Source organism: Aquarana catesbeiana, linkage group LG09, assembly GCF_042186555.1.
Source record: "Aquarana catesbeiana isolate 2022-GZ linkage group LG09, ASM4218655v1, whole genome shotgun sequence".
Lineage (NCBI taxonomy): Eukaryota > Metazoa > Chordata > Amphibia > Anura > Ranidae > Aquarana > Aquarana catesbeiana.
This window is the reverse complement of record NC_133332.1, coordinates 58,563,255-58,579,934: the sequence shown is the minus strand read 5'-3', so window position 1 is coordinate 58,579,934 and position 16,680 is coordinate 58,563,255. Positions and strand designations below refer to the sequence as shown.

Below are 16,680 nucleotides of genomic sequence, written 5' to 3'. Positions count from 1 at the left end.
CCTGATCCCATCACTACCGCAGGCAGCTACATTATTTTAACGTTAGTGTAGTGCGTCCTCTGCACAGTGTTCAGCTAAAGCTATCTGGAGAAGGTTGGTGGTGTTTTCCTGATTCTATCACTACCGCAGGCAGCTACATTATTTTAACGTTAGTGTAGTGCATCCTCTTCACAGTGCTCAGCTAAAGCTACCTGTAGAAGGTTGGTGGTGTTTTCCTGACCTATCACTACCGAGGCAGATACATTATTTTAACGTTAGTGTAGTGCGTCCTCTGCACAGTGTTCAGCTAAAGCTATCTGTAGAAGGTTGGTGGTGTTTTCCTGATCCTATCACTACCGCAGGCAGCTACATTATTTACACATTAGTGTAGTGCGACCTCTGCACTGTGTTCAGCTAAAGCTACCTGTAGAAGGTTGGTGGTGTTTTCCTGATCCTATTATTACCGCAGGCAGCTACATTATTTACACGTTAGTGTAGTGCGACCTCTGCACAGTGTTCAGCTAAAGCTACCTGTAGAAGGTTGGTGGTGCTTTCCTGATCCTATCACTACTGCAGGCAGCTACATTATTTACATGTTAGTGTAGTGCGACCTCTGCACAGTGTTCAGCTAAAGCTACCTGTAGAAGGTTGGTGGTGTTTTCCTGATCCCATCACTACTGCAGGCAGCTACATTATTTTAATGTTAGTGTAGTGCGTCCTCTTCACAGTGTTCAGCTAAAGCTACCTGTAGAAGGTTGGTGGTGTTTTCCTGATCCTATCACTACCGTAGGCAGCTACATTATTTTAACATTAATGTAGTGCGTCCTCTTCACAGTGTTCAGCTAAAGCTACCTGTAGAAGGTTGGTGGTGTTTTCCTGATCCTATCACTACCGAGGCAGCTACATTATTTTAAAGTTAGTGTAGTGCGTCCTCTGCACAGTGTTCAGCTAAAGCTATCTGTAGAAAGTTGGTGGTGTTTTCCTGATCCTATCACTACCGCAGGCAGCTACATTATTTACACATTAGTGCAGTGCGACCTCTGCACAGTATTCAGCTAAAGCTACCTGTAGAAGGTTGGTGGTGTTTTCCTGATCATATCACTACCGCAGGCAGCTACATTATTTACACGTTAGTGTAGTGCGATCTCTGCACAGTGTTCAGCTAAAGCTACCTGTAGAAGGTTGGTGGTGCTTTCCTGATCCTATCACTACCGCAGGCAGCTACATTATTTACACGTTAGTGTAGTGCGACCTCTGCACAGTGTTCAGCTAAAGCTACCTGTAGAAGGTTGGTGGTGTTTTCCTGATCTTATCACTACCGCAGGCAGCTACATTATTTTAACGTTAGTGTAGTGCTTCCTCTGCACAGTGTTCAGCTAAAGCTATCTGTAGAAGGCTGGTGGTGTTTTCCTGATCCTATCACTACCACAGGCAGCTACATTATTTTAACGTTAGTGTAGTGCGTCCTCTGCACAGTGTTCAGCTAAAGCTATCTGTAGAAGGTTGGTGATGTTTTCCTGATTCTATCACTACCGCAGGCAGCTACATTATTTTAACGTTAGTGTAGTGCGTCCTCTTCACAGTGTTCAGCTAAAGCTACCTGTAGAAGGTTGGTGGTGTTTTCCTGTTTCTATCACTAACGAGGCAGCTACATTATTTTAACGTAAGTGTAGTGCGTCCTCTGCACAGTCATCAGCTAAAGCTAGCTGTAGAAGGTTGGTGGTGTTTTCCTGATCCTATCAGTACCGCAGGCAGCTACATTATTTACACATTAGTGTAGTGCGACCTCTGCACAGTGTTCAGCTAAAGCTACCTGTAGAAGGTTGGTGGTGTTTTCCTGATCCCATCACTACCGCAGGCAGCTACATTATTTTAACGTTAGTGTAGTGCGTCCTCTGCACAGTGTTCAGCTAAAGCTATCTGGAGAAGGTTGGTGGTGTTTTCCTGATTCTTTCACTACCGCAGGCAGCTACATTATTTTAACGTTAGTGTAGTGCATCCTCTTCACAGTGCTCAGCTAAAGCTACCTGTAGAAGGTTGGTGGTGTTTTCCTGATCCTATCACTACCGAGGCAGATACATTATTTTAACGTTAGTGTAGTGCGTCCTCTGCACAGTGTTCAGCTAAAGCTATCTGTAGAAGGTTGGTGGTGTTTTCCTGATCCTATCACTACCGCAGGCAGCTACATTATTTACACATTAGTGTAGTGCGACCTCTGCACAGTGTTCAGCTAAAGCTACCTGTAAAAGGTTGGTGTTGTTTTTCTGATCCTATCATTACCGCAGGCAGCTACATTATTTACACGTTAGTGTAGTGCGACCTCTGCACAGTGTTCAGCTAAAGCTACCTGTAGAAGGTTGGTGGTGCTTTCCTGATCCTATCACTACTGCAGGCAGCTACATTATTTACATGTTAGTGTAGTGCGACCTCTGCACAGTGTTCAGCTAAAGCTACCTGTAGAAGGTTGGTGGTGTTTTCCTGATCCCATCACTACTGCAGGCAGCTACATTATTTTAACGTTAGTGTAGTGCGTCCTCTTCACAGTGTTCAGCTAAAGCTACCTGTAGAAGGTTGGTGGTGTTTTCCTGATCCTATCACTACCACAGGCAGCTACATTATTTTAACGTTAGTGTAGTGTGTCCTCTGCACAGTGTTCAGCTAAAGCTATCTGGAGAAGGTTGGTGGTGTTTTCCTGATTCTATCACTACCGCAGGCAGCTACATTATTTTAACGTTAGTGTTGTGCGTCCTCTTCACAGTGTTCAGCTAAAGCTACCTGAAGAAGGTTGGTGGTGTTTTCCTGATCCTATCAATACCGAGGCAGCTACATTATTTTAACATTAGTGTAGTGCGTCCTCTGCACAGTGTTTAGCTAAAGCTATCTGTAGAAGGTTGGTGGTGTTTTCCTGATCCTATCACTACCGCAGGCAGCTACATTAATTACACGTTAGTGTACTGTGACCTCTGCACAGTGTTCAGCTAAAGCTACCTGTAGAAGATTGGTGGTGTTCTCATACTACAGGCATATATATATATCCCAGCTTAGTGCAGCTACATCTCACTGCAGGCCATTAGTATGTCTGGCAGGCCAACAAGGAGAGGCAGACAGTCACAAGCCAATAAAAGAGGGCAAGCAGGCTCTGTGTCTAGAGGTAACAGTGCTGGTTGTGGAGACGGTGCATGCTCATCAGCACGTGGCCGTGGGACACGCTTGGCCTTTTTTTCGGCAGCTGGCCATGTTGAGCCGCAACATGCGGAAGACTTGGTCGAGTGGATGACCAAGCCATCCTCATCCTCCTCATCCTCTCTCACCCATGCTCAGGGTACTTTGTCTGGCAAAGCAGCTGCCAACGCGGCCACTTCCCTCGGCTCAATGGCATCAGTGACTCCTTCCATAGCCCCACCATGTCCTCCTGAGGAGTCTCTCGAACTGTTTGACCACAGTGTTGGGTACATGCTCCAGGAGGATGCCCAGCGTTTAGAAGGCTCTGATGATGATACTGAGCTAGATGAAGGCAGTAACATGAGCACGGACAGAGGGGTTGCCCAAGAAGGACAGCAATCTGGCAGTCATGCCCCCCTTGTTGCAGCATACTGCCAGGTTTGCTCCAGTGATGAGGAGAGAGGGGATGATGAGGTCACTGACTCAACGTGGGTGCCTGATAGGAGAGAGGAGGAGGAGGCACATCACCAACGAGGCAGGATGCCCTCCAGGGGCCAGCCTAAGGGCAGCACACTGACTGCATCACAACGCAAAGCTCCGCATGTGCAGGGCACTGCTGTCTCTGCGCGTTTTTCCAAAAGTTCTTTGGTTTGGGCCTTTTTTGAGACGAGTGCATTAGATCGCACCTCTGCTATTTGCAACATATGTCTCAAGCGTATCTCGCGTGGCCAAAATATCTCCCACTTGGGCACCACATGCTTGACCAGACATATGTTGACCTGCCATGCAGTTCGTTGGCAAGCGTATCTAAAAGACCCACACCAAAGAACAAAGAGAACCTCTCCTTGCTCCTCATTAGCTGAGATCTCCAACCCCACTATACCTTCAGTCCTCTCTGAGACCTGCACTGAGAAGAATAAAGGTGTAGAATTAGGTGTGTCACAGCCAAGTACTTGTGGGCAATCTGCTTTTGGTACGCCAACATCAGATTGTACCAGGCAAATTTCCCTGCCCCAGCTGCTGCACCGCCGAAAGAAGTTCGCTCCCAGCCATCCACATGCCCAGCGGTTGAATGCTAGCTTGGCAAAATTGCTAGCACTTCAACGGCTACCTTTTCAGTTGGTAGACTCTGCCCCCTTCTGTGAGTTTGTGGAATGTGCGGTTCCTCAGTGGCAGGTACCCAAACACCACTTTTTGTCACGGAAGGTGATTCCGGCTCTCTACCGGCATGTGGAAGGCAACGTCCATGCCTCGCTGGACAGGGCGGTCAGCGGTAAGGTGCATATTACCGCTGACTCATGGTCCAGCAGGCATGGACAGCATGGACAGGGACGTTACCTAAGTTTCACGGCGCATTGGGTGACTCTGCTGGCAGCTGGGAAGGATGAAGGACAAGGTGCAGTAGTGTTGGAGGTTGTTCCGTCACCACGCCTCCAAAATGCCACTACTAATGATTCTGACACACCTCTCTCTTCCACCCCCTCCTCTTCTTCTTCCTCCTTGGCTTCTTCCTGTGCTTTCTCCTCGGAACCAGCAGTGCTCCGTAGGTGTTCAAGGGGCTACTCAAGTATGCAGGCCAAAAGATGCCATGCGGTGCTTGAGCTGGTGTGCTTGGGTGACAGGAGCCACACTGGGGCAGAGGTTCTGTCAGTTCTGCAGGGGCTGGTTCAGAGGTGGTTGATGCCATGCCAACTTAAGGCAGGAATGGTGGTTTGCGACAATGGCACCAACCTTCTCTCCGCCCTCCGACAGGGACAAATGACCCATGTGCCCTGTTTGGCTCACGTCCTTAACTTGGTGGTGCAGCGGTTCTTGGACAGGTACCCGGGCTTACAGGATGTCCTGAGGCAGGCCAGGAAAGTCTGTGTGCATTTCCGCCGGTCATATAATGCCAGTGCTTGGCTGGCAGACCTCCAAAAGGAATTTAACCTGCCCAAGAACCGCCTAACCTGTGACATACCCACGAGGTGGAACTCAACGTTGGCCATGCTGCAGTGGCTGCACACGCAGCAGAGGGCCATCAATGAGTACCTGTGCGACTATGGCACCAGGACAGGGTCAGGGGAGCTTGTTTTTTTTTTCCCCACGCCAGTGGGCCATGATCAGAGAAGCATGCACTGTCCTGTCACCATTTGAGGAGGCCACGAGGATGGTGAGCAGTGACAGTGCATGCATCAGTGACACGGTCCCCCTTGTCCACCTGTTGGAGCACACGCTGCATGGAATAATGGACAGGGCATTTGAGGCAGAACAGAGGCAGGAAGAGGAGGACTTCCTTAGCTCTCAAAGCCTCCTTTATCCAGACAGTGTTCCTGCGTGCCCGCCGATCACACAGGAAGAGGAGGAGGAGGAGGATTGTGTCAGTATGGAGGTGGAGCCTGGCGCTCAGCATCAGCAGCAGCAGTCTTTAAGGGATCATTTACAGTCCCAAGAAACACATGGACTTGTACGTGGCTGGGAGGAGGTGGCTGCGCATCATGTCGTCCTTAGTGACCCAGAGGACTCCGGACCGAATGCCTCAGCAAACCTACGCTGCATGGCCTCCCTGATCCTGCAAAGCCTGCGGAAGGATCCTCATATTCGTGGTATCAAGGAGGGGGATCGTTACTGGCTGGCAAACCTCCTTGATCCACGCTACAAGGGTAAGGTTGCGGACCTTATCTTGCTGTTGCAGAGGGAGCAGAGGATGAAACATCTTCGGGAGGCCTTGCAGAAAGGTCTGTGCAATGCGTTCCCAGAGACTGGGAGGTTACAAACTCCTGTTTCTGGACAACGTGTTGCTGAGGCTTCAGTCAGTCAAAGAAGGAGCGGTGGAGAAGGTGGCCGTCTGATCGATGCGTTCAGACAATTTTTTAGTCCGCAGCCCCAAGGTATGATCGGTTCCAGCAACCATCGCCAGCGTCTGTTTTACATGGTGCAGGAATACCTAGGGGCAAGATCTGACTTGGATACCTTTCCCACTGAAAATCCTCTGGGTTACTGGGTCTTGAGGATGGATCACTGGCCAGAGCTTGCACAGTATGCAATTGAGCTACTGGCCTGTCCTGCATCCAGCGTTCTTTCGGAACGCACATTCAGTGCTGCTGGAGGCTTTGTAACCGATCACAGGGTGCATCTGTCTGCCGACTCGGTCAATCGACTGACCTTCATAAAAATGAATCAGTCTTGGATCACCAGCAGCTACCAAGCACCTGATGCTGATGTAACCGAATAAATTTTTTTGAAATGTCAGATCCCTTCAAAGACTGCCTATGCTGATGCTGAGTGACTATCCTGTTATACTGAGTAATTATCCTCTTCCTCCTCAATGATCATGATGATAGCTTGTAAGAACACCAGTGCCTAAGGCCCAATTTTTCAGCCCCTTAACAGGGGCATGTAATTACAATTTTTCATGCAATTCTTTGCAGCAGGGCTAGTTCCGGCGCTCCAACTAGAGTATCTGTGAGGGGTTGCAGTGTTGTGGCACCAGCACCAGTGCCTAAGGCCCAATTTTTCAGCCCCCGTTTAACAGGGGCGTGTAAGTACAATTTTTGATGCAATTCTTTGCAGCAGGGCTAGTTCCTGTGCTCCAACTAGAGTATCTGTGAGGGGTTCCAGTGTTGTGGCACCAGCACCAGTGCCTAAGGCCCAATTTTTCAGCCCCTGTTCAACAGGGACATGTATAGAATTCTTGATCTAATATTTCACAGCAGGGCCATGTGAGGGCTTACAGTGTTGTGGCCACAACAACACCTAAGGCCCAAATTTCTGCTGAGTATATAGGGCAGGCTCCTACTTTGAAACATCCAACTTACAAACGACTCCTACTTGCAAACGGAAGGAGACAACAGGAAGTAAGATGAAATCTACCCCTAGGAAGGAAAATTCTCTCCTGTAATGCCGCGTACACACGGTCGGACTTTTCGTCTACAAAAGTCCAACGGACGCTGACGGACTAAAGCTGGCTGGTAATCCAATCGTGTGTGGGCTTCTCCGGACTTTCAACGGACTTTTTCAGCCTCAAATCCGACGGACTTTAGATTTGAAACATGCTTCAAATCTTTCCGACGGACTCGAGTCCGGTCGAAAAATCCGCTCGTCTGTATGCTAGTCTGACGGACAAAAACCCACGCTAGGGCAGCTATTGGCTACTGGCTATCAACTTCCTTATTTTAGTCCGGTGTACGTCATCACGTAAGAATTCGACGGACTTTTGTGTGATCGTGTGTAGGCAAGTCTGTTCGTTAGAAAGTCCGCCGCAAGTCCGTCGAAAGTCCGTCGAAAGTCTGTCGGACAGGCTGTCGGACTTTCGTAGCTGAAAAGTCCGACCGTGTGTACGCGGCATAAGAGTTAATATGGGAAAAACTTTTCTCCTTTCCACTGATGCTTTATCACCAATCCTTGTTTCACAAAAAACCCCAAATTGTCAAAAAACATTTGTCATTGGGACAAAAAGTGAGGTGAAATCTTCTGAAGAGGAGCACAGACAGCAAAACAAATGTCACAGGGGTGATAACCCTTCCCTAGGTTTTCCAAAAAGCTTAAAATAGATTTTTTTGGCTGGAGCTAAACACGTTAAAAATGTACCGGTTCAAAATTACAAACAGATTCTAGTTAACAACAAACCTACAGTCCCTGTCTTGTTTGCACCGCCTGTATACTGCTGTTCAGAGTATATAGGGCCTGGGGACCCCACACCTTTCCTTTTTTAATTTGGGTGGGGGGTTCCCCTTAATATCCATACAAGACCCAAAGGGCCTGGTAATGGACTTGGGGGTACCCATGCCATTTGTCTCACTGATTTTCATCCATATTGCCAGGACCCGACATTACATTAAAGCCGCAAGCAGTTTTAAATGACTTTTTTTCCTTTAAAAATGACATTTTGTGCAGGGACTGTTCTAAGCACGGGAAACACACGCCACTTTACAGGCATACTATAGATACCCCCCAGGTACAATATTTAAAGGAATATTTCAATTTTTTTTTTTTTTTTACTTTAAGCATCATTAAAATCACTGCGGCCATTTTTAAAACTTTTTTTTTGCATTGATACATGTCCCCTGGGGCAGGACCCGGGTCCCCAAACCCATTTTAGGACAATACCATGCAAATTAGCCTTTAAAATGAGCACTTTTGATTTCAAATGTTAGAGTCCCATAGACGTCAATGGGGTTCTAACGTTTGTGTGAATTTTCAGTCCGTTCGCAGGTTCCGGTGCGAACTGAACCAGGGGGTGTTCGGCTCATCCCTACTCAACATTTATATCCACAGCTTTGAACATCTTAATCCAAGGTGTGGATACAAATATTGGGGTATCTTCCTGACACTCAATGGAACTGAAGAAGTGGCTTGCAGAAGCTACAAAATGTTTTCAACATTACAGAACAAGTCTAGTTGAATGTGACCAACCACTAGATATACCATGACCTGGACAAATGAGAACCTTTGCGGTAAAGGCATTTATACAATGTAAGAAGAATCAGTAGACCCCCAGTCAGGTTTTATAAATATGGTACAGCTAATGGTGAGTCTGTACTTCTGTCTGGAGGGCAAAGTCTTATATCCAATTTTATGGATGTGTACAGTATGTCTGTGTCTCCAGGACAGAGACTTCTCCTCACCTCCTGTTCACTCCACTTCCTGTTCAGGTGACAAGTAAGGCAAAGACAGAATAGCAAGTGAGAGAAATCTCTTAAAATGGAACACAGTTGGTATTTCAACCCTGGCAAAAAGAAATCTCTTAAACATGGACACGAACAGCATTAAAAATGATTTGTTCTCTGTGGGTTACAAAGACAAACCCTTTCCTGCACCAGGATGAGGATTTGAAAAATAATTATACTAATGATGAGGACAGCATAATGTAGTCTGAATTTTAGGGTTTCCATACACTGTACAAGTTATTTGAACTATATCCCTGAGCTCTACCAACAACTCTAATGCAAGGGTTTAACTGTCAGGAGACTAATTGAATGGATTGTTAGGGCAGTCACCCTATTGCATAGTTTTGATCTGTAGGATATTGAATACAGATTATACAATCAGATTGTCATTTGTATGGTCAGCCTCAGTTTATTCTTCACTGGTTTCGAGTTTGCATTAGCCAATAATTGGAAATACTTTTTTACCCCATAGGTTTAAGTTTCGCTAATGGTGAACGCTGGAGAAAAATACGCACCTTCACATTCAAGATCTTAAAGGATTTTGGTTTAGGAAAAAAAAGCAACGAGTGGAAGATTCAGGAAGAGGCCCAATGCGTGGTTGAAGAATTCAGGAAGTGTCAAGGTTGGCAATAAAGCGCATACATTGCTGTTGCTAACCAGACTGGCTATCATTTTACCAATGTAAAATTAAACATGAAAGGGGTAGATTGGCGTAAATGACACAGATGTTGCATCACTTTATGAATTCTGGACATTGGAGACATAAAAATGTGGCTAGGCTAAAACCCAGGTAATGTCCTAAAATATAACCAAAGGCAAAACTTGTTTTTAGCTTTGGATAGAGTAGAGATGTATCAGAACACTGATCAGTTTTTCATTGCTGTCTTGGTCCCCATTAGGGAGATTCATCTAATCTTGTCATGTTTACTGTTGTCACCTAAAGAAAATCCCAAATTTTGGGTTGTCACCAGAACAGGTCCTGGAGATTCTAATGAGAACCAGGGATTCCCTCACTTTTGAGGGATTTACTCTCATTTTTCTGTTTTCCCTATAGAGACAGGAAGTGAAGAGAAATCTTCCCAATGGGATAAAGATGGCAAAAAAACTGGAAGGAATTATAACCCTTAGGAGGAAAAAAAAGAAAAAAGTTTTGCCTTTACTTCTGCTTTAAAACTGAACTATAGGCATCAGTTAAATACATTAGAGAACTACGTACTGTATATGGAAGTTGTCTTACCTGCCAAAGGATTCAAATTTCTTTGCAGTCCTGACAGGTATACATATGGGGACGGCTACACTAGGCACTGTAGAGCCATGCACATGGGGTACCTTTACTCGTGTACTTTTGAACAAAAAAATACTGGACTTAATGAATATACTTAGTTGCCTCTTCTTCTTGAAGACCTGTGCATAGGCTGGGGATCTCAGCAGTGATAATCTGCTCCCATTGTTATAGGAGATGGATCTGCTCATGGAAGGAGTGCCAACAACAACTCCTCCTGCAAGAGGCTATCTCACCTGTCACATGTACATTCATCAGATTGCTAAAGAAACCTTTGTTATCCTTGGTAACCACTTGTGTCTTCACACCATATTAACTCTTATGCCCCGTACACACGATCAGACATTGATCGGACATTCCGACAACAAAATCCATGGACTTTTTCTGACGGATGTTGGCTCAAACTTGTCTTGCATACACACGGTCACACAAAGTTGTCGGAAAATCCGATCATTCTGAACGCGGTGACGTAAAACACGTACGTCGGGACTATAAACGGGGCAGTAGCCAATAGCTTTCATCTCTTTATTTATTCTGAATATGTGTGGCACTTTGTGCGTCGGCTTTGTGTACACACGATTGGAATTTCCGACAACGGATTTTGTTGTCGGAAAATTTTATAGCAAGCTCTCAAACTTTGTGTGTCGGAAAATCCGATGGAAAATGTGTGATGGAGCCTACACACGGTCGGAATTTTCGACAACAAGGTCCTATCACACATTTTCCGTCGGAAAATCCGACCGTGTGTACAGGGCATTACACTGTTGTCTTCATACCCCAATGTGCTTAGCTGACTCACACTGTAAATAAAGTGTGCCAGTTACTTGCATTACATCCCTTGAGTAATGTCAGTCGAACCAAAGGCAAAGTTTCAAAAGCTTTACTGAAAACTCTCAGCATAACAGTTCCAAAACAAAGTGAACAAACTTTTCCCTAAACTAATCCTTAACCCAGGCTTGTGGCTACCCCAGCGTACCTCCATAGGCAAGAGTCCATATAAATGTGTAAAAAAATGGTGCGCTGTTCCTTTAAATGTTAAATATATTCAAAATGATTCTCTAAAAAGATCAATGATAAGTACTCCACAAAAGAAAAGGGTAAAATAAAGTGCAAGTGCCAAAAACAATATTTAAACATACAGTTTTAAACCTGTGCAATGATATAAATACAAAATGTAATGTACAATGTGAAGTCCATATACATAGTTAATGTAGATAGTCCAATATAGATGTGCCAGAAAAAGGTGCTCAGTACTTATGGACCAATGTCCACTATACAATGTGCTCCACTGCTTCAAGAATGTCCCTCAAGTTAAAAAAGGCAGCCTCTTACCAGATGCAATGGATTTCCATTACAGAGATCAAACTGAGCCTGCAAGCAATCCTCACAATGGAATTTTCAATGGCAAGGTACTCCTGCTCTAACTCTCTAGTTATATAGTTCTATACACTCGAGAGCATCTCTGGGATCGGGCCACTCATCATATGCTTGTACATAATGCAAACAGGGAGAAGCCTCATAGAGTAAACCAGTAAAACCTATTTATTCAAAAGATCAAAATTACACTTACAACGTGGCCGTATAGCCAAAACTATTTTGGCTATATTTCTCCTATAGATCACAAGAGTGCAGTTGGATCTAAACTTCTGTGATCCACTTTCAGCCATTAGCTGGCATCACAGAGAAGGTCCAGGCTCTGAAGAGATCCCAGTGAGCCGCTGAAAGCTTAAGCCCGCTGCTTCCCCCCTCCACATTCCAGAGCTCCAGTGAGCGCTGGAGGGGCAGAGCTTGGGGACCCCCATGTCACCAGAACTAATGTCCCCATTGGAAGGTTTCCCCTCTGTTACCTTTCTGGGGACAGCCCAAAATTTGGGATTTTCTTTTACTTTCACTTTGAGTAATAATGGTAAACAGGACAAAAAGAGAGGGTAAATCCCCCTAACAGGGGCACAAACAGCAATAAAAACTAATCCTTTTCAGCTCTATCCAAAACTAGAAAAAAAATTGCCTTTAGTTATACACTAAATTGTCAAAAGTATTGGGACAGCTGCCTTTACATGCACATGAACTTTAATGGCATCCCAGTCTAGTCCGTAGGGTTCAATATTGAGTTGGCCCACCCTTTGCAACTATAACAGCTTCAACTCTTCTGGGAAGGCTGTCCATAAGGTTTAGGAGTGTGTCTATGGGAATGTTTGACCATTCTTCCAGAAGCCCATTTGAGAGGTCAGGCACTGATGTTGGACAAGAAGGACTGGCTCACAGTTGTAGCCATGCCCCCTTAGGGGTTGCTGAAAGTTGAGGTTCATCCGTCACCCTGCCCAGCCCGACGTCCATCTTACAGTCACTCAGTAACACAGACTAGTCCATAGCTTGTTTTTTTTTGTTTGGTTGAAGGGATTAAACTTGGATGGGTATTAGGAAAATTATGGGATGCCACGAATTTCAGAACAAACAATTGTGAATTGTAGATCAATCAATTGTGAATAGCAGAACAATCAATTAGGACTACTATGTATACTCCCTGTACATACACCTCAATCTCTCAAGCACTTCACTTGCCGCAGACTGTTCCTCCACCAGCACTTCCCTTGCTGCAGACTATCACTCCTCCAGACGAGCTAGCACCATGTAGGTAGGCCTGACACTGCTCCAGCCAGGCCTCAATGAACTGCCTTTTTTGGGCAGGGACCTCGGGCCCCTGTGGTGTAGAATAGTTTAGGTTCTACCTGTCCTCTGCTCAGCTACCAGTCCCAGATAGTTTTCTTCAGGCCCTGCCAGCCAGCCTGGCTGCAGAGACCCCTTTACACTGCCCTTTTCCACAGTCCTCTCTCCACTGGTTCCACACCCATCTCTCAAACTGCAATCTCCCAGTTCTCTCAGGCGTGCCTCCCAGTCCTCCCGACTGTGCTCACTCACCAGCCCTCGTGGTTGCGACCAGTGGTCCTCCTGGAGACTCTTAAAATGTTCTCTCCCACTGTCCTCTCTCTTGCTCTTTCATGTGTCTCTGATTCCAGGATCTCTCGCTCCTCCTGGATGCACCCAAGCCCCAGGGTCACCCCCCCAGACCGGGGAGCTCCCTGTGGGCCCAACAGCCTCCACACTCTCTCACTCTGGCTCTTCCACCAGACAACTCCTCCCCAGCTGGGCTGACCACAGATATATAAGGAGGCCTGCCCCCTGCCAATCCAAGTTGGAGATTAGTCAAGGCTCCCCAGATACCTCAGGCAGCTCCACCTCTCCTCCACTCCTCTCTTTCCTCTCTTTCCAGGACCTCCTAGAAGGAAGGGGGAGGTGATGGTGATGTCACCTGTCAGTCACCCAACTCTCCCTGAGCCACTGCCAGCCCAGAATGAAAACAAACAGGCCTAGCCACCAGCTAGGCCTGGCCAAATTTTTCTACCCTGTCAAAAATCATCACTTTTAGCACTCACTAATTAGAGGATGCTACACAGTCTCCGCTTTAATTCATCCCAAAGGTATTCTATCGTGTTGAGGTGGACCCTATGCAGGCCAGTCAAGTTCCTCCATCCCAAACTCGCTCATCCATGTCTTTATGGACCTTGCTTTGTGCACTGGTGCGCAGTCATGTTGGAACAGGAAGGGGCCATCCCCAAATTGTTCCCACAAAGTTGGGAGCATTTTTGATTCACTGAACATCACTAATGCCTCATCCTTTAATATAATTTTCCCACAGCATTTGGTGACCTGTTCACTTTTAAAGGAGCAGCTTCCATTATGTTTGTTCACTAATTTCACAGGGCGCATTTATTGTTTTTCATTTTTTTTAGAAGTATTCACAGCCTTTGCGCAATACTTTGGTGAATCACCTTCGGCACCAATTACAACCTCAAATCTTTTTGAGTGTGATGCTACATGCTTGGCATGCCTATATTTGTGCTGTTTCTCCCATTCTTCTTTGCAAGACCTCTCAAGCCCCATCAGGTTGGATGGGGAGCGTCTGTGCACAGCCATTTTCAGATCTCCCCAGGGATGTTCAATTGGGTTCAAGTCTGGGCTCTGGCTGGGCCACGCAAGGACATTCACATAGTTGTCCCATAGCCACTCCCTTGTTATCTTGGTTGTGTGCTTACGGTCGTTGTCCTGTTGGAAGATGAACCTTCGCCCCAGTCTCAGGTCCAAAGCGATCTGGAACAAGTTTTCATCAAGGATGTCTCTATTCATTGCTGCATTCATCTTTCCTTTGATCCTGACTAGTCTCCAAGTTCCCGCTGCTGAAAAACATCCCTACAGCATGATGCTGCAACCAACATGCTTCACTGTAGGGATGGTATTGGCCAGGTGATGAGTAGTTCCTGGTTTCTAGCAGACATGATGCTTGCCATTCAGGCCAAAGTGTTCAATTTTTGTTTCATCAGACCAGAGAATTTAGTTTCACATGGTCTGAAAGTTTTTCAGGTGCCTTTGGCAAACTCCAGGCGGGCTGTCATGTGCCTTTTACTGAGAAGTGGCTTCCGTCTGGCAACTCTACCAAACAGGCCTGATTGGTGGAGTGCTGCAGAGATGGTTGTTCTTTTGGAAGGTTCTCCTCTATCCACAGAGAAATGCTGGAGCTCTGTCAGAGTGACCATCGGGTTCTTGGTCACCTCCCTTACTAAGGCCCTTCTCCCCTGATCGCTCAGTTTGGCTGGGTGCCCACTCTAGGAAGAGTCCTGGTGGTTCCACTGGTGGAAACACTGCATGGTGTTAACTGCTCTGCCTGTTTTTGTCTGCGTTAGATCTAATTACTCATACTTGCTCATACCTGCACCAGTACTAGACTGAGAGACCCAGGGGTTATAGGATATGTAGCTTCTTCACAGTAAATATTAGTTCTCACACTACAGACAGAGGTTGTGCATTAACCTGTGCAGTGCTATGCCACATGCCTCATGTTTGAACACAAACTGAAACTTCTGACACCAAAATGTGGTTTACTCCATAGCTCCTAACTGTCCCTGTTTTCAAGGCACTGTCCCTGATTTGGAACAAAGTACCTCTGTCCCTTCTCATTTTGGTCTAATCTATATATTTGTATATAAAATGAACTACTTATCCATCAAAAAGTGTTTTGCAGTGCTTTTAAAAAACCTTTTATCCAATTTCTAAATTGCTACATTTGTAAATTCCAAAAGCAAATATAAAGGAATAGTAGTGGTAAAAAAAAGCACTTGTGAATTTAACCAAGCATTTTTGTACAGCTCTCCTTTAACCAGTTGCCACCTGCCCACCGTCAAATGACGGTGGGGCGGTGCGGCTCTTGTTCTGGGATGCTGTCATATGACAGCGTCCCAGAACGGCCGTGCCCGCGGGGGCGCTCAGCACGGCAATCGCAGCCGTGTTGCTAGGACATGGCGCAACCCCGATCTCTGTAAAGAGCCGCGTCCACGGCTCTTTAACCATGTTATCGGCTGTGTCCAATCACAGCCGGTCACATGTAAACACGGAGATGCTGGTAATCGGAGCTCCTCGCCTCACACTGACAGAGTGTGTGGTGAGGAGAGACGATCAGCAGCATCTCCACGCAGGGGGACATTTACACATGTAATTAGGGCACTGATCATCAGTGCCCTGATTACAATATAGCGCCAACTGTGTCACCAATCAGTGCCCACCAGTAGCAGCAATCAGTGCCCACCAGTGGCAGCAATCAGTGTCCACCACTGCCCACAAGTGCCACCAATCAGTGCCCATTAGCAATGCCAGTCAGTGCTGGCTATCAGTGCTGCCCATCAATGCACCACTGCTGTCCATCAATGCCCATCAGTGTCGCCGATCAGTGGCACCCATCAATGCCCATCAGTGCCCATCAGTACCGCCAATCTATGCCACCTATCAGTGCTCACCAGTGCCACTTATTAGTGCCCATCAGTGCCACCTAACTGTGCCCATCAGTGCCACCTATCAGTGCTCATCAGTGCCACGTATCAGTGCCACCTATCAGTGCCCATAAGTGCGGCATATTAGTGCCTCCTCATCAGTGCTTATAAGTGCCGCCTCATCAGTGCCCATAAGTGCCACCTCATCAATGCCCACCAGTTCAGCCTATCAGTCCCCATCAGTGCCGCCTCATCAGTGCACATCAGTGAAGGAGAAAAATTACTTACAAAATATACTGACAGAAACTAAGTAAAAAAAATTTTATTTTTTCAAAATTTTTGTTCTCTTTTTTTTTATCTTTTTTTTTAGTAAAAAATAAAAAAACCCACCAGTGATTAAATACCACCAAAAGAAAGCTCTATTTGTGTGAAGAAAATTATAAAAATTTCATCTGGCTACAGTGTAGTATGACCATGCAATTGTCATTCAAACTGAGACAGCGTTGAAAGCTGAAAAATGACCTGGGCAGGAAGGGGGTGCAAGAGCCCTGTAGGCAAATGGTTAAAGGGGGGTCCTTTACCTACATATTTTTGCTAATAGATGTCCCTCATTCCCATCTCAGAGGTATATTTAGTCTACTATAGTCCAATAAATGACTCCATGAAATGACATGATCAATGCTCATCTTACACAATATATTGAATATAAAATAGCCTACGATGGGACTTTGGAGGCACGACATTTACAATAAAAACTTTACATTTATTAATCCATAATAGTCAAAATACA

The 16,680-nt window shown here is 46.0% G+C and overlaps 1 protein-coding gene across 1 annotated transcript in view; it reads left to right on the top strand.

The window, feature by feature from the left end:
• The window catches only part of LOC141107687 (cytochrome P450 2G1-like), a 76,098-nt gene that overhangs the window by 33,708 nt on the left and 25,710 nt on the right, over positions 1-16,680 (top strand). Inside the window, exon 3 of the mRNA XM_073598591.1 lies at positions 9,262-9,411. Coding sequence (XP_073454692.1) covers positions 9,262-9,411 — 150 coding nt within the window. The remainder of the gene's footprint in view (positions 1-9,261; positions 9,412-16,680) is intronic.